Genomic DNA, 23,088 nt, shown 5'->3' on the forward strand with positions numbered 1-23,088 from the left:
AGATGTTTGGAAGCCTGGCTAAGGTCGGAAGTGGAGCAACCAAGCAGTGAGCTGGAGAGATTGAAGGGATTGGTGCAGCCCGCCCAAGTGATGGATCGGGAGGTCCGGAATTGGGTCCAGGGCTGCTCCAGAAGGTAATGATGCAGGAACGGGAACCAAATTTGTCTTTGCCAGTAAGGGGCAATGAGGATCATCTTGCATCCCAATGTATTAGCTTTCTGTATCAATTTGGGAATTAGGGGGAATGGAGGGAATGCATAAAGAAGTCCCTGAGGCCAATCGTGAACTAGAGCGTCTCTGGGGGAGTGTCCGGGAAGAGGGAGAAGAAATTGTTGCACTTGCTGTTGAAAGGGGTGGCAAAAAGGTCACAACAAGGCTGACCCTATTTGCGGAAGATTTGGTCCGCCACGGTCTGATTGAGAGACCACTCGTGAGGCATGAGAATTGCTCTGCTCAGCCTATCCGCTATAACGTTGGACTTCCCAGGGATGTGCGCTATCAGAAACCGTTGGGAAGAGATCGCCTACTGCCAGAGTCTGATTGCTTCTTGACACAGGGGATAGACCTGGTTCCGCCCTGCTTGTTGATGTACCACACTACTGACATATTGTCCATTTGAATTGCAATGGTCCCACTAGGAAGAGAGTTGTGAAGAGCTTGCAACGCCAAAAGCACGGCCCTCATCTCCAAGACATTGATATGCAGATGGTACTCGTGAGGCTGCCAGGTGCCTTGGACTGGTCTGCATTGAAAATGCCCTCCCCCCCGCCCACCCGATCAGGGAGGCATCCGTGGTCACCGTAGCCACTGGAGGAGAAAGAGCAAATGGTCTGCCCTGGGGTACTGATGGGGAAACCATCCACTAAGCAAGTTAGTTTTTGCATGTCTGTGTGATCATTATCTTGTGAGACCATTGGAAGTTGCTGGAAAGAACATTGGGTGAACAGCATCCACTGAAAAATCCTCATATGAAAACGAGCAAGGGGAACTAGTATGATAGCAGCTGCCATGAGACCCAAGGTTCTTAGGACGAATCTGGCCTGAATTTTTTTGCATCCTAATAAGACCTGCACATGTCGGCGAATGTCTAGCACTCTGACTAATGGAAGTCTCGCTGACATGTCCTTTGTATTTAAGTTTGCACCTATAAAGGTAATAGATTGACAAGGCGACAATGTAGACTTTTCGAAATTTATTGTGATGCCTAGTTTGGAGCAAGTTTGGATGGTGTAGTCTCTGGCTCGCAGCAGGTGATGTCTGGTGGTAGCAGTAAAGAGCCAGTCGTCTAAATATGGAAACACCTGGAATCCTTGCAGTCTCAGGTGAGCGGTAACTACTGCCAAACATTTGGTGAACACCCTGGGGGCTGTAGTGAGACCAAAGGGCAGAGCTCTGAACTGATAATGACTGGCTCCCAGCCGGAAGCGGAGGAATCTTCTGGAGCGTCTGTCCATTTTGATATGGTAGTACGCGTCCTGAAGATCTATGGAACACATCCAATTGTCCTGACCCAGAAAGGGTAAAATGGACTGTAGCGTGACCATCCAGAACTTTGTTCTTTGAACAGACCTGTTTAGTCTGCTGAGATCCAGAATGGGTCTCCAGTCCCCTGTCTTTTTTGGTACCAAAAAGAACCTTGAGTAAATTCCAGATCCTTGCTGGTCTGCTGGGACTGGCTGGATGGCTCTTTTTCTTAGCAGTTTTGAAATTTCTTGAACTGCTTGATCCCCTAGATTGGGTGGAACATCTGGAAGGGATTTGTTGGGAATGTAGGGAGTGCGAAGGAAGGGGATCTTGTAACCTTCGGATATGATAGACAGTACCCATTTGTCTTGTGTTATACTTTGTCAGGCTTTTGGGTACAGCGATAATCTTCCCCACAACTGCCTCCGAAGGTGGACAGCTGGGCAGCACCTCAGGGATGCTGGAGATGTCGTGGTCTGGGCCCAGGCAAGGGAGACAGTAAGAGTGGAAATCCTTATGAGGTATTTGTTTACCACAAGAAAGACAATTGTTAACTTTTTCAGTAATTTCTGACATCAGCTGAGGCAAGAAAAGGTCCCCAATGGGGTACTTAGCTTTTTTGATGACTTCGGTATCGTAGAATACAGGAGCTGACCGACCGGCACTTGCGAACTGCTTCTGCTTCGGGCACCATGCGGCAAGAAAGACTGAAGAAAATGGCGTCGGCTGATGCTTATGTACTCCAGCCGCTCTGACGTCGGAGAGAAATGCGACATCAGCCGACGTCGGACCCAGACTTTGGAATCCGGCCGACCGAGGGCTGCCTGAGGCAGGACAACCCACATGTTATGACTGCAGTTGCATTCTTGAAGGACATCCACATCTTCCCACTCTTCTGACCCTTGGGATACGGTCTTGAAGGAGTGGAAAAACGGACTCCCACAGCAGAGAGAGTCTTGCCTTCCTGCTCACACCTGGTAAGGGTATCCTTCACCTGTCGTCCAAAAAGAGCAGAACCATCAAAGGGGGTGTTTGTGAAAGACGCCCTGAAGGGTTCTGCAAAGTTACATAACCACATCCAAGCATGCCTCCTCAAGGCCACGCCTGTGCCTGCGGGCCTACTCGCACCATCGGCTGCGTAAGAGATGAACCGCATGGAGGAGTTTACTACCGAATTAAGAGTTGCCAGCTGGGAGGTAACCTTAGCCTGGACCCCTGCAGCTGATAGATCTTGAAGGGTATCTCCTAGCTGTTTAAGGAGATCCCTTTGAAGGCGGGTAAAGTGGCACAAATAGTTCAGCGACCTCATGGAGAAGGTCGCTGATGCAAACATCCGCGTCCCATATCTGTCCATCGTCCTAGATTCCTTATTAGGGGGATGAACAGACGAAGACGTTTCAGCCAACTCCTTTTTTGTTGTCGCTGCTATCACCATGGCATCACTGGGAACACCCTTAGTCAGATATTGTTTGTCTTGTGGTGCAGTAATAAATTTAGTGGGTCTTCAGGGGGTTGGTTCCACTGTGTCTGGGGCTGACCACGCCTTCCGAGCCACCACAGACATCAGTGGATCGAAAGGCGGAGACACCCAGGAGATGGAAGGTCGGGAACCAAACGCGTCCAGAATACTGACATCCTCTGAAGGGTTAAGGGTAGTCCAGTTCCCCCTCTGCCTAAGCATTTCAAGGATGTCTGAGAAAGAGACATCCTCAGAGGGGGAGCTCGGGGGACCCTTCCGAATCCTCCAAGTCAGCATTTGAAGTGACAGACTCAGGGGAGTCAACATGCTTCCTCTTGCATTTCCTCTTTCGAGGGGGCTCCTCTGAATGAACAGGGGAGGCCTTGGAAGAGGAAGATACACCCAATGGGGTGCCCTGGAGTGCTTGTTCCCCACGCTTGGGGTCTGGAGGAGGGGCAGAGACAGGAGCAGGCACAATGGGGGGGGGGGCCGATGAGGCTGACTGTGAGGCTGACTCAGATGCCAGCACACTCCTCATGACCTCGAAGGTGCCTCTTCCCGATATCGGAGAAGGCTCCAGCTCCGAAGAGACCGGAATCATTCCCGGCACCGACAGACAGCTCCGAAGCCGATGTAGGAGCCGAACTCACCTGCGCCAAAGCTCCGAGAGGGAGAACGGGGTTGGACAAGGGTCCGATGCCACTCGCCCCCTCGGAGCCGACAAGGGAGTCCCGGCGCCCAGATCCCTCCAAGGACGGCACCATGGAAGAGATCGGAGCCGACAACGGAACCAAAAGGGTAGGTATCGGTGCCAACAGTCTCACGGTCCCAGCAAGCTCCGGCTCCGAGCTCAAGGAATGAGTCGAAGGAGGAACTACTGCAGAGACAGATGGAGCCGAACCCTGATGAGGGGGGCTGGATAACATTTTAGCCAGGGCCTGCGATTTTAAAAGCCTGCTCACCACTCTCTCCAAATCATGGTCAGATAGCCTAGATGACCGAGAAGAGTGGGATCGATGACTTCGCTCCGACTGCAACAAAGGCGACTCTAGAGCCGAGTGTATTGACTCTAAGGATGGCGACCTAGAGCGTTTTCGACTCCCTAACAGTTCTGACAGCAGAGTCAGGACCGACTGGGAGATAGGTACTTCGGTTTCAGCCGGAACCGAAGTTGATGCAGATGCAACACCCGACGATGGCTCCGAACTGGGAGCCGGCGGCTTCGATGGCTTGGAAGGTTTAATTGACTGAGACTTGGCCGGTAATTCTTCAGGTTTAAGCAAACCCCTAAAGATAAGTGTAGGGCGCCCAAGCAATAGACACAAGAAGTGTGACCATCTGTCAGTGACATTTTCTGACAGCATGAGTCACACTTCTTGAATCCAGACACTTTCGTGTCTTTAGACATTCCTGTAAGGAAATATCAAATTACAGATAAAAAGTACAAAGGGAAGTAGGTAACTAGAAAAAAACACACTGCACACAAGTTACCACACCTTAACAGCACACATACACTCTATACTAGAAGAAAGGGTAAACAAACCTACTAACTACCACAATTTCTAGAGAAAAAATTTTTATACCTTAAAAAAAGAAACAAGGATAAGCCTCTAACTAAAACGCCTACCTTAAGAAGGAAACGGGGGGGAGGGGGGGACTCTCTAAGAAGAAAGCAAGTTTTCAAGGGGGAAGACTAAACACCAACAAATACTACAGCTATGTATGAACACTAAGTATTCTAACAACTAACTATAATAATATACAAAAGTTCTATATATATATATATATATATATATATATATATCAATAAAGTGAAAATTACGACTAGAGCCAGTAAACGCAACCTCGTAGCAGAAGCGGCAAACAAGATCTGGGTATCTAGCGCCAGGCATCATGGGATACAGGGGGGCCTCGAGCCAGTAAGCAGCTCCCGAGCTTTTGAAGATGGCCGAGTCGGAGCCGAGGATCGGCTACGGGCCCAACCAGCAAGAATGAAGGTGAGATAGACAACTTAACATCTGATAGTACCTCATACCTGCTCTGAAGCTTGTGAAGACCCTGGGTGCAGTACACAGCCAAAGGGCAGAGCACATAACTGACAGTACCTCATACCTGCTCTGAAGCTTGTGAAGACCCTGGGTGCAGTACACAGCCAAAGGGCAGAGCACATAACTGACAGTATCTCATACTTGCTCTGAAGCTTGTGAAGACCCAGGGTGCAGTACGCCAAAGGGCAGAGCACATAACTGATAGTACCTCATACCTGCTCTGAAGTTTAAGAACCTTCTGTGTGACTCCTCTAAGGGGATATGGAGGTATGCATCTTTTAGATCTAAAGTTACCAAAAAGACACTGGGGGAAATCATGGGCAGTATTTTTGTAGACTTAGCATTTTGAATTGTGGGAACTGTAAGAACTGGTTGAGCGCCTAGACAGGTCTAGAATTGGCCTCCACGTACCTTCTTGTCTGGGAGCTACAACAAGTCTGGAGTAAAAACATTTTCCTTGTAAGGATCTTGGTACAAGTTCTACAGACCCGTAAGCGCACAGAAGCTCTATTTGGGTTAAGGCTTCTGTCTTTTGGTTTGGAGAACTATCTGGGAAGCCTGAGCAAATCAAGGGATGTTTGACCTTGTTTTTGTAACTACTTGGAATGATGTTTAGCACCCACAGATCCCTGGTAATGACAGTCCAGTTTTAGTAGGATAGTGACAGTCTTCCACCCAGCCCTGGGGGTGAGTGGGAAAGACAGAAGGGGTATGGGGGGTTATGACTGCTCCCTGCTAGGTCCCTGGGGACGTGATCCCACAGACATATTGGGGTCTGTTTGCCACTGTCTAGCCAGCTGGTGCTGCCTTTTGCTTGTTTCTTCATGAGGTTTCCTTTGCCTAGGTTTAAACTGGGGTCTGGAATGGACCAGTGTTTGGTAGGGTAATTCTGGCGGAATAAAGTTGGTTGGACTTGAAGGAAATCCTTGACAGTTTGCATGAACTTGCCCTTATCCTTCATTTTCTTTAGGACAGCTTCAGCCTTGGACCCAAAAAAAAAAAAAAAAATCTTTCTCTAAAGGGGCATCCAGGAGACTGAATATGACATGCTCAAGAAGTAACTGCTCCCTCAGCCAGGCGTGTCTTCTAATGACAGATCCAGTGGCTGATGGCCTGCTGGAGGCTTCCAAGGCATCATACGGAGCTACGGTGCTGAGAATGTTTAGCCACCTGACAACAGGAGATACATAGATCCATTAATTCCTTTGAGAGGGACTATCCCCATCAGTTTTTGTCAAATCTGACCAAAAATAGTTTCCTGGCACTTCACCATATAAAACTGGCAGTTCAAAGCTCTTATGACGAGGGTAGCAGAGGTGCAGACTTTCTTTCCAAATCTGTCTCAGGCTACGCTTTCCCTGTCTGTAGGCAAAGGATTTTTGGAAGAGTCTGCCTTTGTTCCCTTAGGACCTTTTAGTCAACGAAGCAGCCCCAGACCCAACCAATAAGCTAAGTCTGCCAGAGAGTTCTTAAAAAGGTGTTTGCGATATCTAGAACCCTGTGTCAGGTTTTTGAGGGGCAGGGGGAAGAGAGTCTGGTTGTAAAGAAGAATTTTGTAAGACATTATCTACCATCTCTAAGACTAGGGGAATGGCAAGTGGTTTATGCTCACTGAGATTAAGAAATTCCATAATCCTTTTCTTGGACTGGGGGTAATCCTGAGCTTCCTACTGAAGTGCTCCCTCAGGGTATGCAATGCTTCCCCAAAGGAAATATCCTCAGGGGAGGCTGAGACAAGGTTCCCCTCAGAGTCAGAATCCCTTTAGGAAGCAACATATGTACCCCTCCTCAAAGGTGGACTCATCATGATCAAACTCCTCCTCTGAGTAAAAAAGAGCCAGAAAATTCCTCTGGTGGGGTATCCCTCTTTCTTTTACCAGGGGATGTTTCATTGCTGAAGGGGAGCGTCTGGATCTGACCAAGGAAATAAAATCCTCAGCCAACCTCACTAGTTCTTGTTGGTAGGCCTGACAGTAGGCCTAGGCTGAGGTAAGGTGGGTGTAGCTTTTTTGTGAGCCGCCTTAGGTTTTGGTTTAAGGCCAACCTCCATACTAGTGCCTGGATGAACAACAGACTCGCATGAGAGGCAGGCAGAGGTGATCTCCTGACGATGGTAAGAGCCATAATCGGTCAGAACAGTCGCTGGAAGTCAGAGCCTGAAAAGCGGCCCCAGACCCAACAACGAGCTAAGTCCTTCAGCTTGAAAGGAGAAGTGGGACCTGGAGGCATACCGGACTCCAAATGGGACTCGATAGCAGCCTGTGCCACCACCTCAGTCATCGAAGGGGGCTGCAAATGCGCCTCACCTTCTTTGGCAATCATGTCCCTAGGAGGGCCAGCCAATGGCAAATGAGCATTGTTTGAGGTCCTAAATCTGAAGAGCTTTTCCTTTTTCCACCTCAGCTTGACTGGTCGACAACATGGTACCCAAATGCCCTGACAACTCACTGACAGTTCTGCTATTAAAGTGAGCACAAAACTTACAGTTAGGAATGTCATTTTCAGGCTCCCTAAAAAGTCACACAAAAGGAATTAAAGTCCTGGTTTGGTATCTGCTTTCCACAGTGCAGCCAGTTACTAAATTTATCTGACATTAGTCAGAAAGCACATGAAAAGTTCCTCCAACTGGGTACTTACCTTTGGACACCTTTTTTCTCTGGTGTGGACTGACCAATGCACTGACAAGCACTCTGCTTCGGGCTCCGATGACAAGAAAGAACTGAGGTTATGGCACCGTCCAACTTCCTTTATACCCAAATGTAGTAATGTCAAATAGGGCATCTGCCGGCTTCTGGAGGAGGGAAAATATTCTCTGGTAGTTGGACCGGCCAAGGGCTTCCACATCAGGAAATCCCACAAATCAGGACTGCAACAGTGAAACATGAAGAACATCTTCTGTTCAGCAGAGGCCTGGGGAGAAAAGCTCCTCAGATTTTTTACAAAAATTATCAATATTATACAAAGAATGACACTACACAAACAGTGCACAGTTATTTACAGAATAAACTCATAGGTTCAAGGGAGATTCCTACACTAATGGCACAAGAGCCTTTACAAGCATAGCTATAACACCCAGGATATGACAACATCTTACCTTAATTCCCCAGATATAGGATGGGGTACTATCAAGGTAGTGGGTCTTTGTGTGCCAGAACCCAGAGTTATTTTATAGACTGCCTCCCTCCATAAGGGACACGGACAATACATGATATGTTAAACAGTGTGCATACATTTGCAGAATACATGAATATTTAAGCAGTGTCTATATCTTTATAAAACATATCATAAATATATATGACATTGTAAATCTTATAATCAAGGTGACCTTATGAGTAAGTAAGTAAGCTGCAAGCCTTCTCACATACATTATATTCTGGTGGTTAGTATTTAGAGGGCCAGTCTTTAGAGAAAGAACAAGATAGGTGTTACAGTTTTGTCTGATGTGTCCAAGAGAGGTTCACAGAAAAAGACAGAAAGATGGAAGAAGACAGGATAGAGAGAGGGGGAGTGGAAACAGGTAGTGGAGTAAGGGAATTTCATGCATTAAAGCTATAGAGTGTGTTATTATTGATCAGATTATGACTGCAGAGTCTTGGCATGTATGTTAATGGGATGGAGGGTATTAAGTAAGTGACATGTACGAGGACAGATAGTAACAGGAGTATAGGCAGAAAGGAGAGTGAGAGTGAATGTTAAAGAGGTGGCAGATGGGTTGAAGGTAGAAAAAGTGAATAGGAAGAGTGTGTGGAAAGACAGATACGAAGAGAGGTGGTACTAGCAGAGCTGTGGGGTGGGAGGGAGAAGTGAGTGGAGTTTACTAAAAGCTATGAAAGGAATAAAAGTGACACTGGTAGAGAAAGTGAGTGAAGAGCATCTGGGATTGGGAATAAGTGGATAAGTTGCAGGCTAGGTACACAGACCAGTCCAGACTGTAGCAAAAAAAAAAAAAAAAAAAAAGTAATGGAAATTTCAGAGCTAGCCTGTGGGAATGCAGGAGCAGAGTCATTTGCCCATCAGGTGAGACATGGGTAATTCCAAGCTTCACTAACAGAGGACCTGAAGAAAGCAAACTTTTCAGTACTTTCAACAAATGAAACAATATAGCACAAAATTATTACCATCATCCTGCGTGCCACTCCTTCTAGCTGTGAAGCTTCCAGTCTCATGCGCTGTGCAATTCTCAATGGAGGCCCTCCTTCAGGTGCTGGGAGGGACCGGTGTGCCAGAACATTGTTGCCAGACACAAAGTGAAGCTGAACTGCTGCCGTGTCATTCTTCAGTGCCAATAGGCCCTGCCACACAATTGGATATTTCTGTGTGAAAAAGCACAAGTAAGGAACACCTTAAATATCACAGCACATTTTACTTATCAGCAGAGCCCTACTGCAACTACTTTTACATCTGCCATAAAAAGTACTTCATGGAAAAATTCTGGAAAACATAAAAAAAACATAATGCATTTCTTTCATTTCATATCATTTCATGATTACCAAACATACCACAAGAAAAAAGCAAAACTTTTGCCACCAAATTTTGCTGTAATTTTTTTATGTATGCCTTGTTTATTTAATTACTATTAGACAAGGGGAAGGTATATGGATTCACTAATGACCTGGGTGTACAAAAAAGATTTGTTAGGTAACAGATGCTCCTGATCAATTACTAATTTAATCAGAACACAAAGGACATAAAACACAATCCCACATATTTTAACAGGTTCCCTATTACGAGATCGCAGACGCAGTTTGTCAAATGTGTCTTGATCGAACTGAAAAGAGCGAAAAGTACAGTTGTGTACACTTACCATAAATGTAGATGTTCGAGTGTATTCACTGTTGAAGTCATTACTTTTGGGTAATCCTGCTGGCAGGTTGCCCTCAGTCAGCCTGAATTCCGAAGTCCAGGGTCCTGCGTCGGTTGCTGTCGCCCCTTCCCTGACGTCAGTTCGTCAGGGGTATAAAAGATGCAGCCGACGCCATTTTCTTTAGTTTTTCTTGCCCCAGATGTCAGGTGCCCTCTAAAAGGGTAGCCAAAATTTATATATATATATAAATACGTGCACCAATATAAACTTTACCTTCATCTACAAGCAAATACACCACATAGGTTGTATAAATCAGAGAAGGAAAGATGGGTTCCATCAGAAGAAAGGGGGATGGCGGGTGGGTAACCTGGACTGCAACAGTGAATGCACTCGAACATCTACATTTATGGTAAGTGTACACAACTGTACTATGTTCTTCGTGTTTCACTGCTGCACATTTGGGTACAGTCCCAAAGCTATGGATGGGAGGCTGGAGCTAAACAGCATTAGCAACGGCTATGAGGCCCTGCAGAAAGTACAGTTTTGTACCTACCATAAATGTAGATGTTCGAGTGTTCACACTGCTGCAATCATTACACTTGGGTTATCCTGCAGTCAGGTGGTCCTGCAGTCGGCCAGAGTTCCAAAGTCTTGGCCCGGCGTCAATTGCTGTCACTTCTTCCCTGACGTCAGTGCGCCAGGGGTATACAAGATGCATCCGATGCCATTTTCTTCAGTTTTTCTTGCCCCAGATGTCAGGTGCCCCCAAGTAGGTAGGCAATACATATTGCCAATAAAATATACATAAAAAATAAAAACAATACCTTCAGTTACAAGCAAATACACCACAAAGGTTGTATAGGATAGAAAGGTATAGATAAGTCCAGCAAGGACCGAGGGGATGGAGGGTGGGTAACCTGGACTGCAGCAGTGTGAACACTCTAACATCTACATTTATGGTAGGTACAAAACTGTACTATGTTCATCGTGTTACACTGCTGCAGTCATTACACTTGGGTAGAATCCCAAAGCTAAGGTTGGGTGGCTGGTCTATAAAGAGTTAGGCTTGGCTATGAGGCCCTGCAGAACTGCAGTAGCAAATCCTGCTCTGGATTTAGAGTAAAGAGGCAAGTGGTAATGCTTGGTAACGGTGTGCACTGAACTCCAAGTTGCAGCCTCCAAAATTTCCTTGGTTGGTACTCTTCTGAGAAAGGTTGTTGAAGTGGCTGTTGCTCTGGTATAATGTGGCCTAATGTTATTAGGGACTGATTTTCCATGCTGTGTGTACCAGTAAAGAACACAGTGTCCTATCCATTTGGAAATAGTTTGCTTTGAGATAGCCTTGCCCTGAGATCATGCAGCATATGCTACAAACAGTTGCTCAGTTTTCCTGAAAGCTTTGGTTTTGTCCAAGTAGAAGCATAGCTGCCTGTGTATATCCAAAGAGTGCAGAAGTTTCTCCCCTTTATTCTGGGGGTTTGGATAGAAAGTTGGCAAATGGATGGTTTGGTTAAGAGCCACACTAGATACCACCTTTGGCATGAGGGTTTGTCCTTAAAGAAACCCTGTCCTGATGAAATATTATAAAAGGTTCCACTGCCATTAATGCCTGTAGCTCTGAGACTCTTCGTGCTGAAGTTACTGCCAGGAGCAGAGCTGTTTTCCATGATAAAAATTTTTGATCGGCTGTATTGGCTGGCTCAAAAGGTGGTAAGGTCAGTTTTTCCAAAACAAAATTGAGGTCCCACATTGGTGTTGGTGCTCTCCGGGGCGGTCTTATGTTTTTAGCCCCTCTGAGGTACTGCTTTAGCAAGGGATGAGAGAATAAAGGAGGATCCGTGTTGTAATGAGCTGAAATGCCAGAGGCGTGAATCTTAATTGATGAGAAGGATAGGCCCTTGTCCAGCATCTCAGTTAAGTATTGTAAAATCTGAGGAATGTTTGGGACAAGAGGGTCAAGGCTTTGAGCCTGGTTCCAGGCACAGAATCTCTTCCATTTTTCTGAGTAAGATTTCCTGGTGCTAGGCCTCCTGGCCTCCAAAATGACATCCATAACAGCTTTAGAGAGATGTGTTGCCTGTTTGACTAATGGATCTGTCATGCAGCCAGGTTTAGGGTTTTCAGCTGACCGTGCAGGATCTGTTTGTTTTGTTGAGTCAGAAGGTGTGAAATTTGAGGCAAAATCCATGGTGGGCCTTGAGCTAAGTTCTTTAAGATTGGGTACCAGTGCTGGCGTGGCCAGTCTGGAGCAATCAGGATCATCTGTGGTTTTTCTTGTCTGGCTTTTAGGAGTACCTTTGAAAGGAGAGGCAGTGGTGGGAAGGCATAAACTTTTAGGCTTTTCCAGCTGAACAAAAGAGCATCCACTTTCCATGCTTGTGTGTGGTAAGTCCTTGTGCAGAATTTTTGTAGTTGGCAATTCAGTGGGAAGGCAAAAAGATCTATGTCTGGGCACCCCCATTTTTGCGTTACCATGCTGAAGATTTGTGGATTCAATTTCCATTCATGAGGGTCCATGATATTTCTGCTGAGATCGTCTGCCAGAGTATTTTTCTTTCCTGGCAGGAATTGTGCTTGCAGATGAACTTGATAAGTTAGAGCTGTGTTCCACAAGGTCATGGCTTGCCTGCATAGGGGATATGAATGAGTGCCCCCTTGCTTGTTTATGTACCACATTACTGTGGTGTTGTCTGTCTTTAATAATAATTGTCCTGGATGCAGAAGGTCCTTGAAAGCTGTTAGGGCATTTTGAACAGCCATCATCTCTTTTTGATTGCTGTGAAGATGCATTTGGTCTGTGGTCCACTTGCCTGAATACATTTTCCTGCCATGTGTGCTCCCCAGGCGTAATCCGAAGCATCTGTTGTTAGAGTCTGCCTGGCTGTGGGTAGAGTGAAAGGCTGACCCTTGTTGAGGTGACATGCCTGTGCCCACCATCGAAATTCCTGTTGTAGGCAGAGAATTATTGGTATTACTGTTTCTAAACTGTGAGAGTGTTGAGTCCAAACACTTTTTAGGTACTACTGTAATTTCCTTATATGGAGTCTGGCATATGGAATTAGTAGTATGCAGGATGCCATGAATCCCAGGGCCTGCAGAATTTTTCTTGCAGGGAGATGGGACTTTTTTGCCAGTGATTGAAAATATTGAGTCAGTTGTCCTTGTTTGTCTGGCGTGAGATACGCCATCTGGGCCGCTGTATCCAAGCTGGCACCCAGGAATATTATCTGCTGTGAGAGCAGTAGTTTTGACTTCTTTTCGTTTACTGTGTACCCTAGAGAAATTAGCAGCCTTTTTACAAATGCCAGATGCTTTAGAAGAATGTCCTTTTTCTTTGCTTGAATGAGCCAGTCGTCCAGGTATGAATATATTTGAATTCCTTTTCGTCTGCAAAATGCAATTACTGGTGCCAGGCACTTTGTAAAGACCCTGGGCGTAGTAGATAAGCCAAAGGGCAGTGCAGAGAATTGGTAGTGCATTGTACCAGCTTTGAATCTGAGGTATCTTCTGCAATCTTGCCTGATAGGGACATGCAGGTATGCCTCTTTGAGGTCCAGAGTAACAAGCCAAGCCTTCTTGCCCAGCATGGGAAGAAGCTGCTGTAGTGTCAACATTTTGAATTTCGGAACATCCAGGTAAGTATTTAGAATTGAAAGGTCTAGTATGGGTCTACAGGCCTTGTCCTTTCTGGGGACCAGGAAGAGTCTTGAGTAAAATCCTTGTCCTTGTTCTTGCTGTGGTACTTTTTGAATAGCTCTCATGTCCATGAGGGCTGAAATTTGTTTTTGAGCCTCTGCCCATTGATTTTGAGGCAGGTTTGGCATTCCCTTTAGCCTTGGTACAGTGTGAAAGTGGAACCTGTATCCTTGAGACGCAATATTCAGAACCCATTTGTCTTGGGTGATTGTTTGCCAATTTTGAGAAAAAAGTGCTTGTTCCCTCCCCTAAAGGGGCTGCCAAAAGGGAAGTGCTTGTCATACGAAGGGAGAAGTCATTGGGACTGTTTCCTGTAAGGTTGTGACTTGTCTTCACCTCCTTTTGGGGTTGAAGCCCCCCACTGTCGTGGTCTGTAAGAACCTTGGGGCTGAGATCTGCCTCTTGGGCGTCTGTATCTGCCTCTTTGTGGTCTGTCTGACACTGGAAAGGACCAATTCTTTGAAGGCCAATTTCTGCTAAATCGAGGTGGCTGTACCTGTAAGAAATCCTTCACCGTTTGCACAGATTTGGCCTTATCCTCCATTTTCTTTAATACCTCTTCTGCCTTAACACCAAATAAAATAACCTGCTGTAAAGGAGCATCCAATAATTTAGCCTTAACATGATCAGGTAAACCTTGTTCTTATAACCAAGTATGCCTTCGAATCACAGATCCTGTAACTGCTGATCTACAAGAAGCCTCTAATGAATCAAAACCACATTGCAGAGTATGTTTTCCCACTTGTTCAGCTGCATGCAATAACTCCTGCATTTCCTTATAGTCCGGATGTTCTGAACTTATAATCAGTTTCTGTTTTAACAGAGACATTAAATATTGTTGGTATTTAAGCATGTGAATCTGGCAATTTAAAGCTCTCACTGCTAAAGTTGCAGAAGTGTAAACTTTCTTCCCCTATCTGTCTAATGCTCTAGAATCCCTGTCAGAGGGAACTGGATTCTTAGCCGTGGAAGCCTTTACCCCTTTGGGACCCTAGGAAATAGTTTCTGGTTCAGCAGCAGGGTTTTTATAAAGAAATTTGTGAGAGTCAGGGACTCTGTAGTACCTGTCTGGCTTGACTGGAGCAGGAGGCAAAGAATCAGGAATTAAACTGGATTCAGAGAACACATCATCCACAATATCTAACACTGGTGGAATAGCAAGGGGTCTGTGCTGAGGTAATAAAATAAAGTCTGTTGAGTCTTTTCTTGGATTCTGAGTAATCCTGGCTCTCCCAATGGAAATGCTCCCTCATGGTATGTAAAGTTTCCCCAAAAGAATAATCCTCTGGAGGAGAGGCTGAAGGAATCAGCATCAGAGTCCTCATAGGGGGGTAAAGAGTATCCATGGTCTGAAGAGGAATCAGAATAAATGGAAACCTGGTCAGAGGAATCATAGTCTGTATCCTGCCTAGGCCTTGTATCAGGAGGGGGATGGGTAGCCCTAATAAGAGTAATTAAGTCTTCGACCATTTTAAGCATCTGTTTTTTAGGCATGGAGGCCTGCCCAGGTGAATACTGTACTTGCTTCTTTGTCTTTAATGGAGTTTTAGACTTGCCTGTAGCTTTTATGGTAAGTTGTGAAGGTCTGAAAATACCCTCAGAAGCAGATGCCTGCTCAGCGGCTCCGGACCCATCTGAAGGGTTAGTTTCCGTAGGCCCAACACCTTGAGTATCCAGAGGCCTAGACATCTCCACGTGGGAGTCGGAGGCGGCCTGTGGCTCTGAGGTAGCGGGTGTCAGGGGCTGCGAAAGCGCCTCACTGAGAACCGGCGACTGGCCTAGAAGAGGCCTCATCATCAGTTTTGGGCCTCGGATGCCTGTCCTTATCCTTGTCTTTGCGGTTTTTGTGTATTCCGGTCGTCGGTTGTTCCGACGGCATGGTGTAATTAAACCTTCGGCCAAAGTAATGGCGAGCAAAATCAAACCGACGTTTAATAGTGCGTTTGTTAAATCTAGCACAAAACCGACAACTAGTGACGTCGTGGTCTGGGCCTAGGCATGGAATACAGTAAGAATGAAAATCCTTATGAGGTATTTGCTTCCCACAAGAAATACAATAACTAACTTTTACTGACATCGGTCTGAGGCAAGAAAAAGTTTCCCCAACGGGGTACTTAGCTTTATTGAAGACTTCGGTTCTGAAAATTCGAATTGAAAATCTCAGGAGTCGGCCGACCGGCACTTGGGAACTGCTTTTGCTTCGGGCACCACGCGGCAAGAAAGACCGAAGAAAATGTCGTCGGCTGCATCTTATATACCCCTGACGCACTGACTTCAGGGAATAAGCGACAGCAACCGATGCCGGACCAAGACTTTGGAACTCTGGCCAACTGCGAGACCGCTTGACGGCAGAATAACCCAAGTGTAATGACTGCAGCAGTGAAACACGATGAACATCACAACATAATTATTAAATCACAGATTATGACTGTAATTAAGTCACACCTTCCCTTTCATTTGCATTCCATTTCAAAATAATCAAATGTGTCTCATGGTATTAACAACTGCTTTGCAGTTAAAGGAAAACTCCAAAAATATACATTTCCCGCCATGCATCTTGTTATTCTGTGTTACATTAATAATTCAGAATCACTTTAAGTTTATTTCAATCTGTGACTCAACAAAATGACCGTCACAGAGTTTGCAGGACTACTGTGATCTTGTATTACAGCTTTTCTTTCTTTGCAGAGAATAAAATTCAAGTCCCTTTTCATGACGTTAACAGAAGGAAGTAAGGTGTTCTTTTTTCCTCTCATTTAGATACAACTGCAGCACTGTAAGACAAGTGCAATTTTCACAGCCTTTGGTAACTAACTTTTAGTTTTTTCTCTTGAATTACCCTATGTGATGGCAGTGTCAGTGCTGCAACAGGTAGGACACATCTCTTTGGTGCTGAAGGCTATGGATTTGATTCCCACACCATGTAAATAGATTGCTGACACTGCAGTGCAGCATAAGGGGACACTGCACTCGAGCGTACTGTCCATTGGCCGAAACATTATAACTAAGGTCCCATCTGCTTGAGTTGGTGGTAACTCGGGTGGATGTAAGAGATCCCTTAGCACCTATCAAAAAGAGTAAGGGAGGTTCCCAGATGCCCTGGCCAAATTTCCCCTGTAGTATAAATACCACCTTGGTTCTCCCCTGAAAAGAGGTTACTGGTGTAGTGGGACTAACCCAGTCAACAAATAATTCATAAAATAAAAAAATAAATACAATTTCTGCTAACTTTTTAACAATTAATTTTAAACCCTAAAGAAGCATGGGCAGATGTCACAGGAGCTGCCTCGTAAATACCCGTGTGGATGCCTTTTTGAAGAAGGCTGCTATGGTGGCTGTTGCTCTGGTGCAGTGAATAACTGCAGCCCCTAGGGGCCTCAACGTAGTCACAGCAAATGATAACACAGCTCACCAACCCATATGGACAGAGTTCATTTGGTAACTGACTAACTTGCCTTTACTGGGACATGTGAAAGAAAATTTGGTTCGTTTGCTTGATAATTTTTCTGCCCCCCTAAAATCAAATATTCCAATGAATATCCAGCAAGTGTAACATCTTTTCCTGTTTTTTTTTTTTTGCAGCTTAGGTAGTTGAGTAAGAAGCTTAAATGCATGGTTGAGTAGTAACTCAGAAACTACACTAGGTGTGAGATGGCTTAATCTGAAAATATACCTTGTCCTTATCAAAGGTTGTGTAAGGATCCCTGCAGACAAGGGGCTTGCAACTCTGAGACACTCCTATTTGAGGTGACAGCCAGCAGGTAGAAAGACTTCCAGAATGGAAATTTCAGTGTTACTGAAGAGCTTGGTTCAACTTTTCACTGAAAAAGATTTGATCACAACAGGGTGGCACCAGTCTACTTCGGGAAGGGGGAGTAAAGCCCCTTTCAAGATGTGCTTCACTAATGGAAGCATAGTGGTGGTCCAGGGGTACACATTGCGGCACTGGCTGAGAGATTCAACTTAATGGAAGCATAAGAAAGGCCACTTGCTAAATGTTCTGATAAGTACTGCAGGGCTCGACTTTCTTTACACTTTGGGAGATAAATACCTTTAGATAAGCATCACACACCGACTCTCTTCTATTCAGCTTTCCAGTGTTAGGTATTCTGCAGGTACCTATGAATTTTCAGACTATGCAGTCTGGCTAGCTGAGCCACTAAAATCAATGAAGATATTTACCTCAAGCCTCTGGGGATACTACTAGCAGTCATCTTGACAGTTCTGAGCCAGACTTCCAAAGAAAACTTTCAAATGGAAGGCTCTTTCTTTGGTATAGTAAAGACACCTAATGTATTTGTCCAAGTGAGCCCCAGGAAGACCTTTGACTTCTCTGTGACCAAAGCTGATTTCTAGAAGGTTCAAAGAGAATGCCAGACTGGCTATGCAGAACATAAGCATCAGAGGTCCTGTGTCCTCAAGAATGCAAACAGCAGGGGATAAATTAATCCTTCCTTAGCAGCTAGGAGAGTCAGGATTGCTGGACTTAAAGGGATATTTGAAGGCTACTCAGCTCAGGCTTGTCTATCTTGTGCAAACCAATAGGTACTCAGCTAAATGGAAAATGATGACACCAAACCAGGGAGGGAGGGAGGGTGCTGGAGTGATGCAAACAGGTTGCTAACCTGAATGCAAGCAAAAAGAAAGGTTGCGAATAATCACATAATGCTTCTTATATATTGGGTAGTAGAAAGCATTTTGAGAACAAGCCAGGTAAAACAGGCTGGAGAAAGAAGTTTCCTCCGAGAGGTATACCTACAGTCAAAAGTAGAATAAGCATATAAGAAGGGGAGTAACTTAACTGAAGAAGGTAAAAAAAGAACCAAGGTATTGTGAACAGACTACTCAGGAGGAAAAGGGTACAGAATGAGAAAGAGCCAAACAATTCCTTGATTTGTATCTAAGAAATTACAAATCCTATCAAATGAAACAGGGGGAATGGGATACAAGAGCATGAGAAAAAACAGCAGACAATAAAATCCCTTGTATAGCTGAGAAGTGATTTGACACTCGAGACAATATCAGTAAATATGGCTTAGAGAATACTATATATCTACAAGAATGAGGCACCGGAAATAAGAAAGGACTGTGAGAAAGTAACAGATTACAAAGGAAAACGAAAGGATATCAGCTTTGCAACCAAATATGCAACAGAATCCAGGCAATTTACAATACTTGCATGGAAATGGCTACACAGGTACTTTTAAACCCCTAACTGGTTACATAAATACTTCCTCGGGCGGAGGGAAGACAATGGAGACTTTAGAGAGAAAGAGAAACCGGGAACATGTTCAGAGACTGCCCAGATTTTAAAACCCTTAAGCATGCTCTGCAAGATGTACTAAAACATAGAGTGGATGAACATGTTATCTTAAATAAACAGTTGATATTGCTAAGGTGGGGTACTGACTTGAACAGACAAAACCCAGTAAAGCAGTACAGAGTGAACTGATGTGAGCAACTAAAAATGCCATTACAAGGAAATGGAAATCCTGTGTTAAAGGCATATTATAAGATGCGATAAGATAAATATCTTATACTAAATGTATTTCTTACTGATTTTTAACTTGCACCTGAAAGAACAGCGGCTCATTTACTCTATTGTATATTTTATGTTCTCTACTACAATCCTGTTATATTAAGTCAATTTCTGTAAGTTTTGCTTAATTGTACTGTGGAGCTTTTCTCCCTAAGCCTCTGCTGAAAAAGGGCACTAACCCAGTTGGTATCCTTGTCAACAAACATACATGCATAAATAAATAAATAGTGTTAAGTATAATGAAAGCGTCAGAAAACATGGAAACTAAATCCCTGAGGGCATAGGGAATTAACCTGCATCTTAATAAATGTCACTTTCTGGGAACAATATTTGCAGAGAAATGTACACTCAGATCACAGGAAATATGGGGGGCAAAAGGAGAAAGACAGAAAGCAGAGATATACTAGGAAAAAGTAGTAAACACATTTGAAAAAAGGACTATTTACAAAGTTGTTAGAAATACAGAGATATTGGAGATGTACTCTAAATGTAAAGAAAATGTAAAGCACTACCATATTAAGATAAAGAAATTAAAATAGTACAGCATTTATAACTGTGTCTGTAACTGGAATTTTAAATGGCCTAAAATTTAAACTTTGTTACATGTTTATGTTGTGGTCAAACTCAGACTTGTTTAAAATATGTAAACACCAGGGGTGCTTTGTGAATATAGGGGCTGGATTTAGACCAGGTGGGCACAGGGAAAAGGTCCCCTAAGCCTGAGTCAAAATCCCCTAGTATAGCTAAGGTTTCTAGAAGCTTCCAGGCTCCCAAAAGCTCAAGAGTGCCTAAAATGTTCAGTGATGCATTTCAGGACTTATTTTTGAAAGACAAACATATGACAACCATTTTTTTTCTATTAGGAAGACTTATACATGTGCCACACAATGGGCAGGTGCATGTCCTTAGATGAAATCGGTAAGGACAATTTTCTCACATATGCACTCACACATGCATACTAATAACCAATTCTCATAAGCCAGGTCTATCACAAGATGTGACAGACACACACGCGCACACTAACCTACAAACAAACTGACACAATGCCAATTCATTAATGGCATGTATTTTTGTGCTGGAGGAAATCAGATCGCCCCCCAAAAAGCCGCACACATACAGAGAGGAACATGCAAGCTCCACAAAGAAAGAACCACTACCAAGTTAGCAACAACAGAATCAAGACCTGTGAGATGGAACACTACTTGCTGCACCACTGTGCCAGCTACCAGTTGCTTTCACATACGCCCCACCCAGACTGCAAAATGATCTACACAATGTTCACAAAACTGATGTTTGTGATGAAAATTAAAAGAAATCATAGCCAGCATTTTGCTCTCAGAAACACTGTGACAACTCCTCCCGAATTGCTCAAACATATAAGCCATAGCAATGATCATTTTCACTGATTTCAGTAAGTACAATTGATGGTGAGAGTCAGAGAGAGCCTCTATACCACTCAATGACAGGCACTTTGTTACTGATGTAAACTTCAAATGTCTGATTGTGATAAAAAGGTCATGATAAATTATTTCAAATTGTTTTACACAAAGTGCCACTTGTCCTGTAAAGCAGTATCAGAGCTACTCCCTTTTAGCCTGGCTGATACACTGATTCTATAGCCATCTGGATATACAAAGCTTATATAAGTATACTGTTTTGCACTTGATCTGTTTCAGTGACAGTTAACAAAACTTAACTGCATATATTTATTTGCTTGACACTGCTGGTCTCTGTCTGCATTTTGCTTTTACCCCACCCTTCTGCCCAAGTGTTGTTGCATTCTTAAACTTGGTGGCTTTGGAACTGCCGCCTCTGCTGTAAATTTGATTTTGGACACTCCTCCCAGTGCCATCTCATTTGCTCACTCTGCTGAGTACAGTGTGATCATTTGGGAAGACTACCCCCCTGCTTCTTTGATTCTGGACACTCACCCAGTCCCATCTCATCAGCTCATTCTACTGTGTACAGAGACAGCATTTGGGAAGGTCAACCCCCTTAGTTTCTTAATCCTGAATTATCTTCTGTTTCCTCCCTCTCCACTTAAAAATTACACTTTATTCAGCTGCTTTTACTGTAATTGTGTTCTTCCTACTTTATTACCTTATTTTGCTTTGCTGTTTACTCTCAATTATTAAAGTACTTTTATTCTGCTGCACTTCTTACTGCTTGTTAGTAGCCTGATTAAATTTGGTATTCTAAGCCTCTAAGTTTTGGTTTTAGCATCTGGGCTTCAGGCCAGTTATTTTACATTTAAGAAGGTTTTTGTGGTCTACACTCTTGTGGACAAACACTTATCAAAACTCTCTCTCCATAAGTCCATCCAAGTTTTAGAACACTATGTCGGGACAATTCCCATCAGTTTCTCCTGCCAGCCTGGTCAACATGGGCATAATGAGACAGCATAGCAACTGCTTCATGTTCACTGACAACCCTCTTCTCCTAACACATAATTCTTCCACTTGTGAGAAATGCATCTATATCAGTAACCTGGAATCCATGCTCTCTCACGCCACAGTAAGTACTCCTGACAAAGACGACATTGCTAGCACAAACACCACACCACCCACATCACAAAGCCAAGCACAACACACACTCACCTATGCAGAGGTCCTCAATAAAAACTTACCTAAACAGCAGAGAACTCCAAAAACACACTCACAAACATTCCACACACACCAAACACATCACAGACAGCAGACAACACACCAGTGCCTCACAAACACAGCCCAGAAGGCATAACAATAAACCCACACAGCCCACACTAATTTCCTGAACTTTAATTGTACTTTGACTTAGGAATGGGGTCCATTCCCGTCATGGTATTAGAAACCCAAAAGACTTGGAGAAACTAAAAAAGGGAGGAAAAACCCATAAGGCATAACGATAAACCAAACATACCAGTCACTGGCGACTCAATTGTGAGATACACTGACCCCCCCCCCCCCCCCCCACCAGGCTCAACAAGGAGAAGATCACAGTCAGTTGTTTGTAAGGTAACAGAATCCACCATATCATGCACACACTTCAGTCTCTCCACAACAGGTACAAGTATGACTCGATCATTGTCCATATTGGTGTGAATGCCTTGAGACATACCTCCCTGGACTAAATGAAGAAAGACATGACTGAGCTTTCAGAGTATGTATCCCAGGCAGGTATGACCCTAGCCCTAAGCAGCATCCTACCTTCACCAAGAATGATATCACAATACCAACAAAAAATAACTGACTTCAACAACTGGCTTAGTTTCTGGTGTCACTCCAAAGGGATCCAGTATCTGTCTGCCTGGGATGACATGGTTGACAGGCCTCGATGCTTTGCCAGAGATGGCCTCCACTTGTCAACCCTGGGATTCCGGATTCTGGCCAAGGCTCTTGTCTCCCCCACTGTGCGTTTTTAGGCAATGTCCCAAAAACAAAGCTTTCAAAATAAAAGATGTGTCAAAAAGCAAACTGAAGGTCATGCTGCTTAATGCTAGGAGCCTTAACCTGAAACTACACTCACTGGAGGCTCTCCTTGCACTGGAAGCTGCCGACATCTGTGCAGTCATGGAAATTTGGTTCAAGGCTGCGGAGAGCACTCCTATCTTACCAGGCAATACCTCATTCCACACGTTCTGACCCCAAAATGAAGTCGGGAAGACTAAGGGTGGTGGAGTCTCTATCTTCATTACAGACAAGTACACCTCCAGACTGGTTTGCCAGCATGACGTACTAGAACTACTCCAGGTGCAACTGCCAACTAGCAAGACACCCATCCCAGTTATGGCCAGCTACAGAACCCACCTCCATGACTCAGGACACCCGCACCTCCTACCTGGACCTACCTGACTCCATCAAGGTACTCCCTAACACCCTGATCCTTGGTGATTTCAACTACCCCACCATTGACTAGGTGAACTATTCCTGCACTAATGTACTCACCCAATGATTCCTTGACTTCATCAATTCTAACGCACTAGACCAGCTCGTCTTATCACCCACAAGGGGCAATAACATTCTGGACTTGGTTCTCACTAACATGGGCGACCGCTGCACCACCCCCATAGTAAGTTCCTTCCTAGTGAGATCAGACCATT

At 44.5% G+C, this 23,088-nt stretch overlaps 1 protein-coding gene across 1 annotated transcript in view; it reads right to left on the reverse strand.

Moving 5' to 3' along the window:
- Positions 1-23,088, reverse strand: part of SPEN (spen family transcriptional repressor) — a 609,081-nt gene that overhangs the window by 61,842 nt on the left and 524,151 nt on the right. The window contains exon 13 of the mRNA XM_044061866.1: positions 9,090-9,284. Coding sequence (XP_043917801.1) covers positions 9,090-9,284 — 195 coding nt within the window. The remainder of the gene's footprint in view (positions 1-9,089; positions 9,285-23,088) is intronic.

This window comes from Protopterus annectens, chromosome 2.part0, assembly GCF_019279795.1.
Source record: "Protopterus annectens isolate FY-2018-M chromosome 2.part0, PAN1.0, whole genome shotgun sequence".
Classification (NCBI taxonomy): domain Eukaryota; kingdom Metazoa; phylum Chordata; order Ceratodontiformes; family Protopteridae; genus Protopterus; species Protopterus annectens.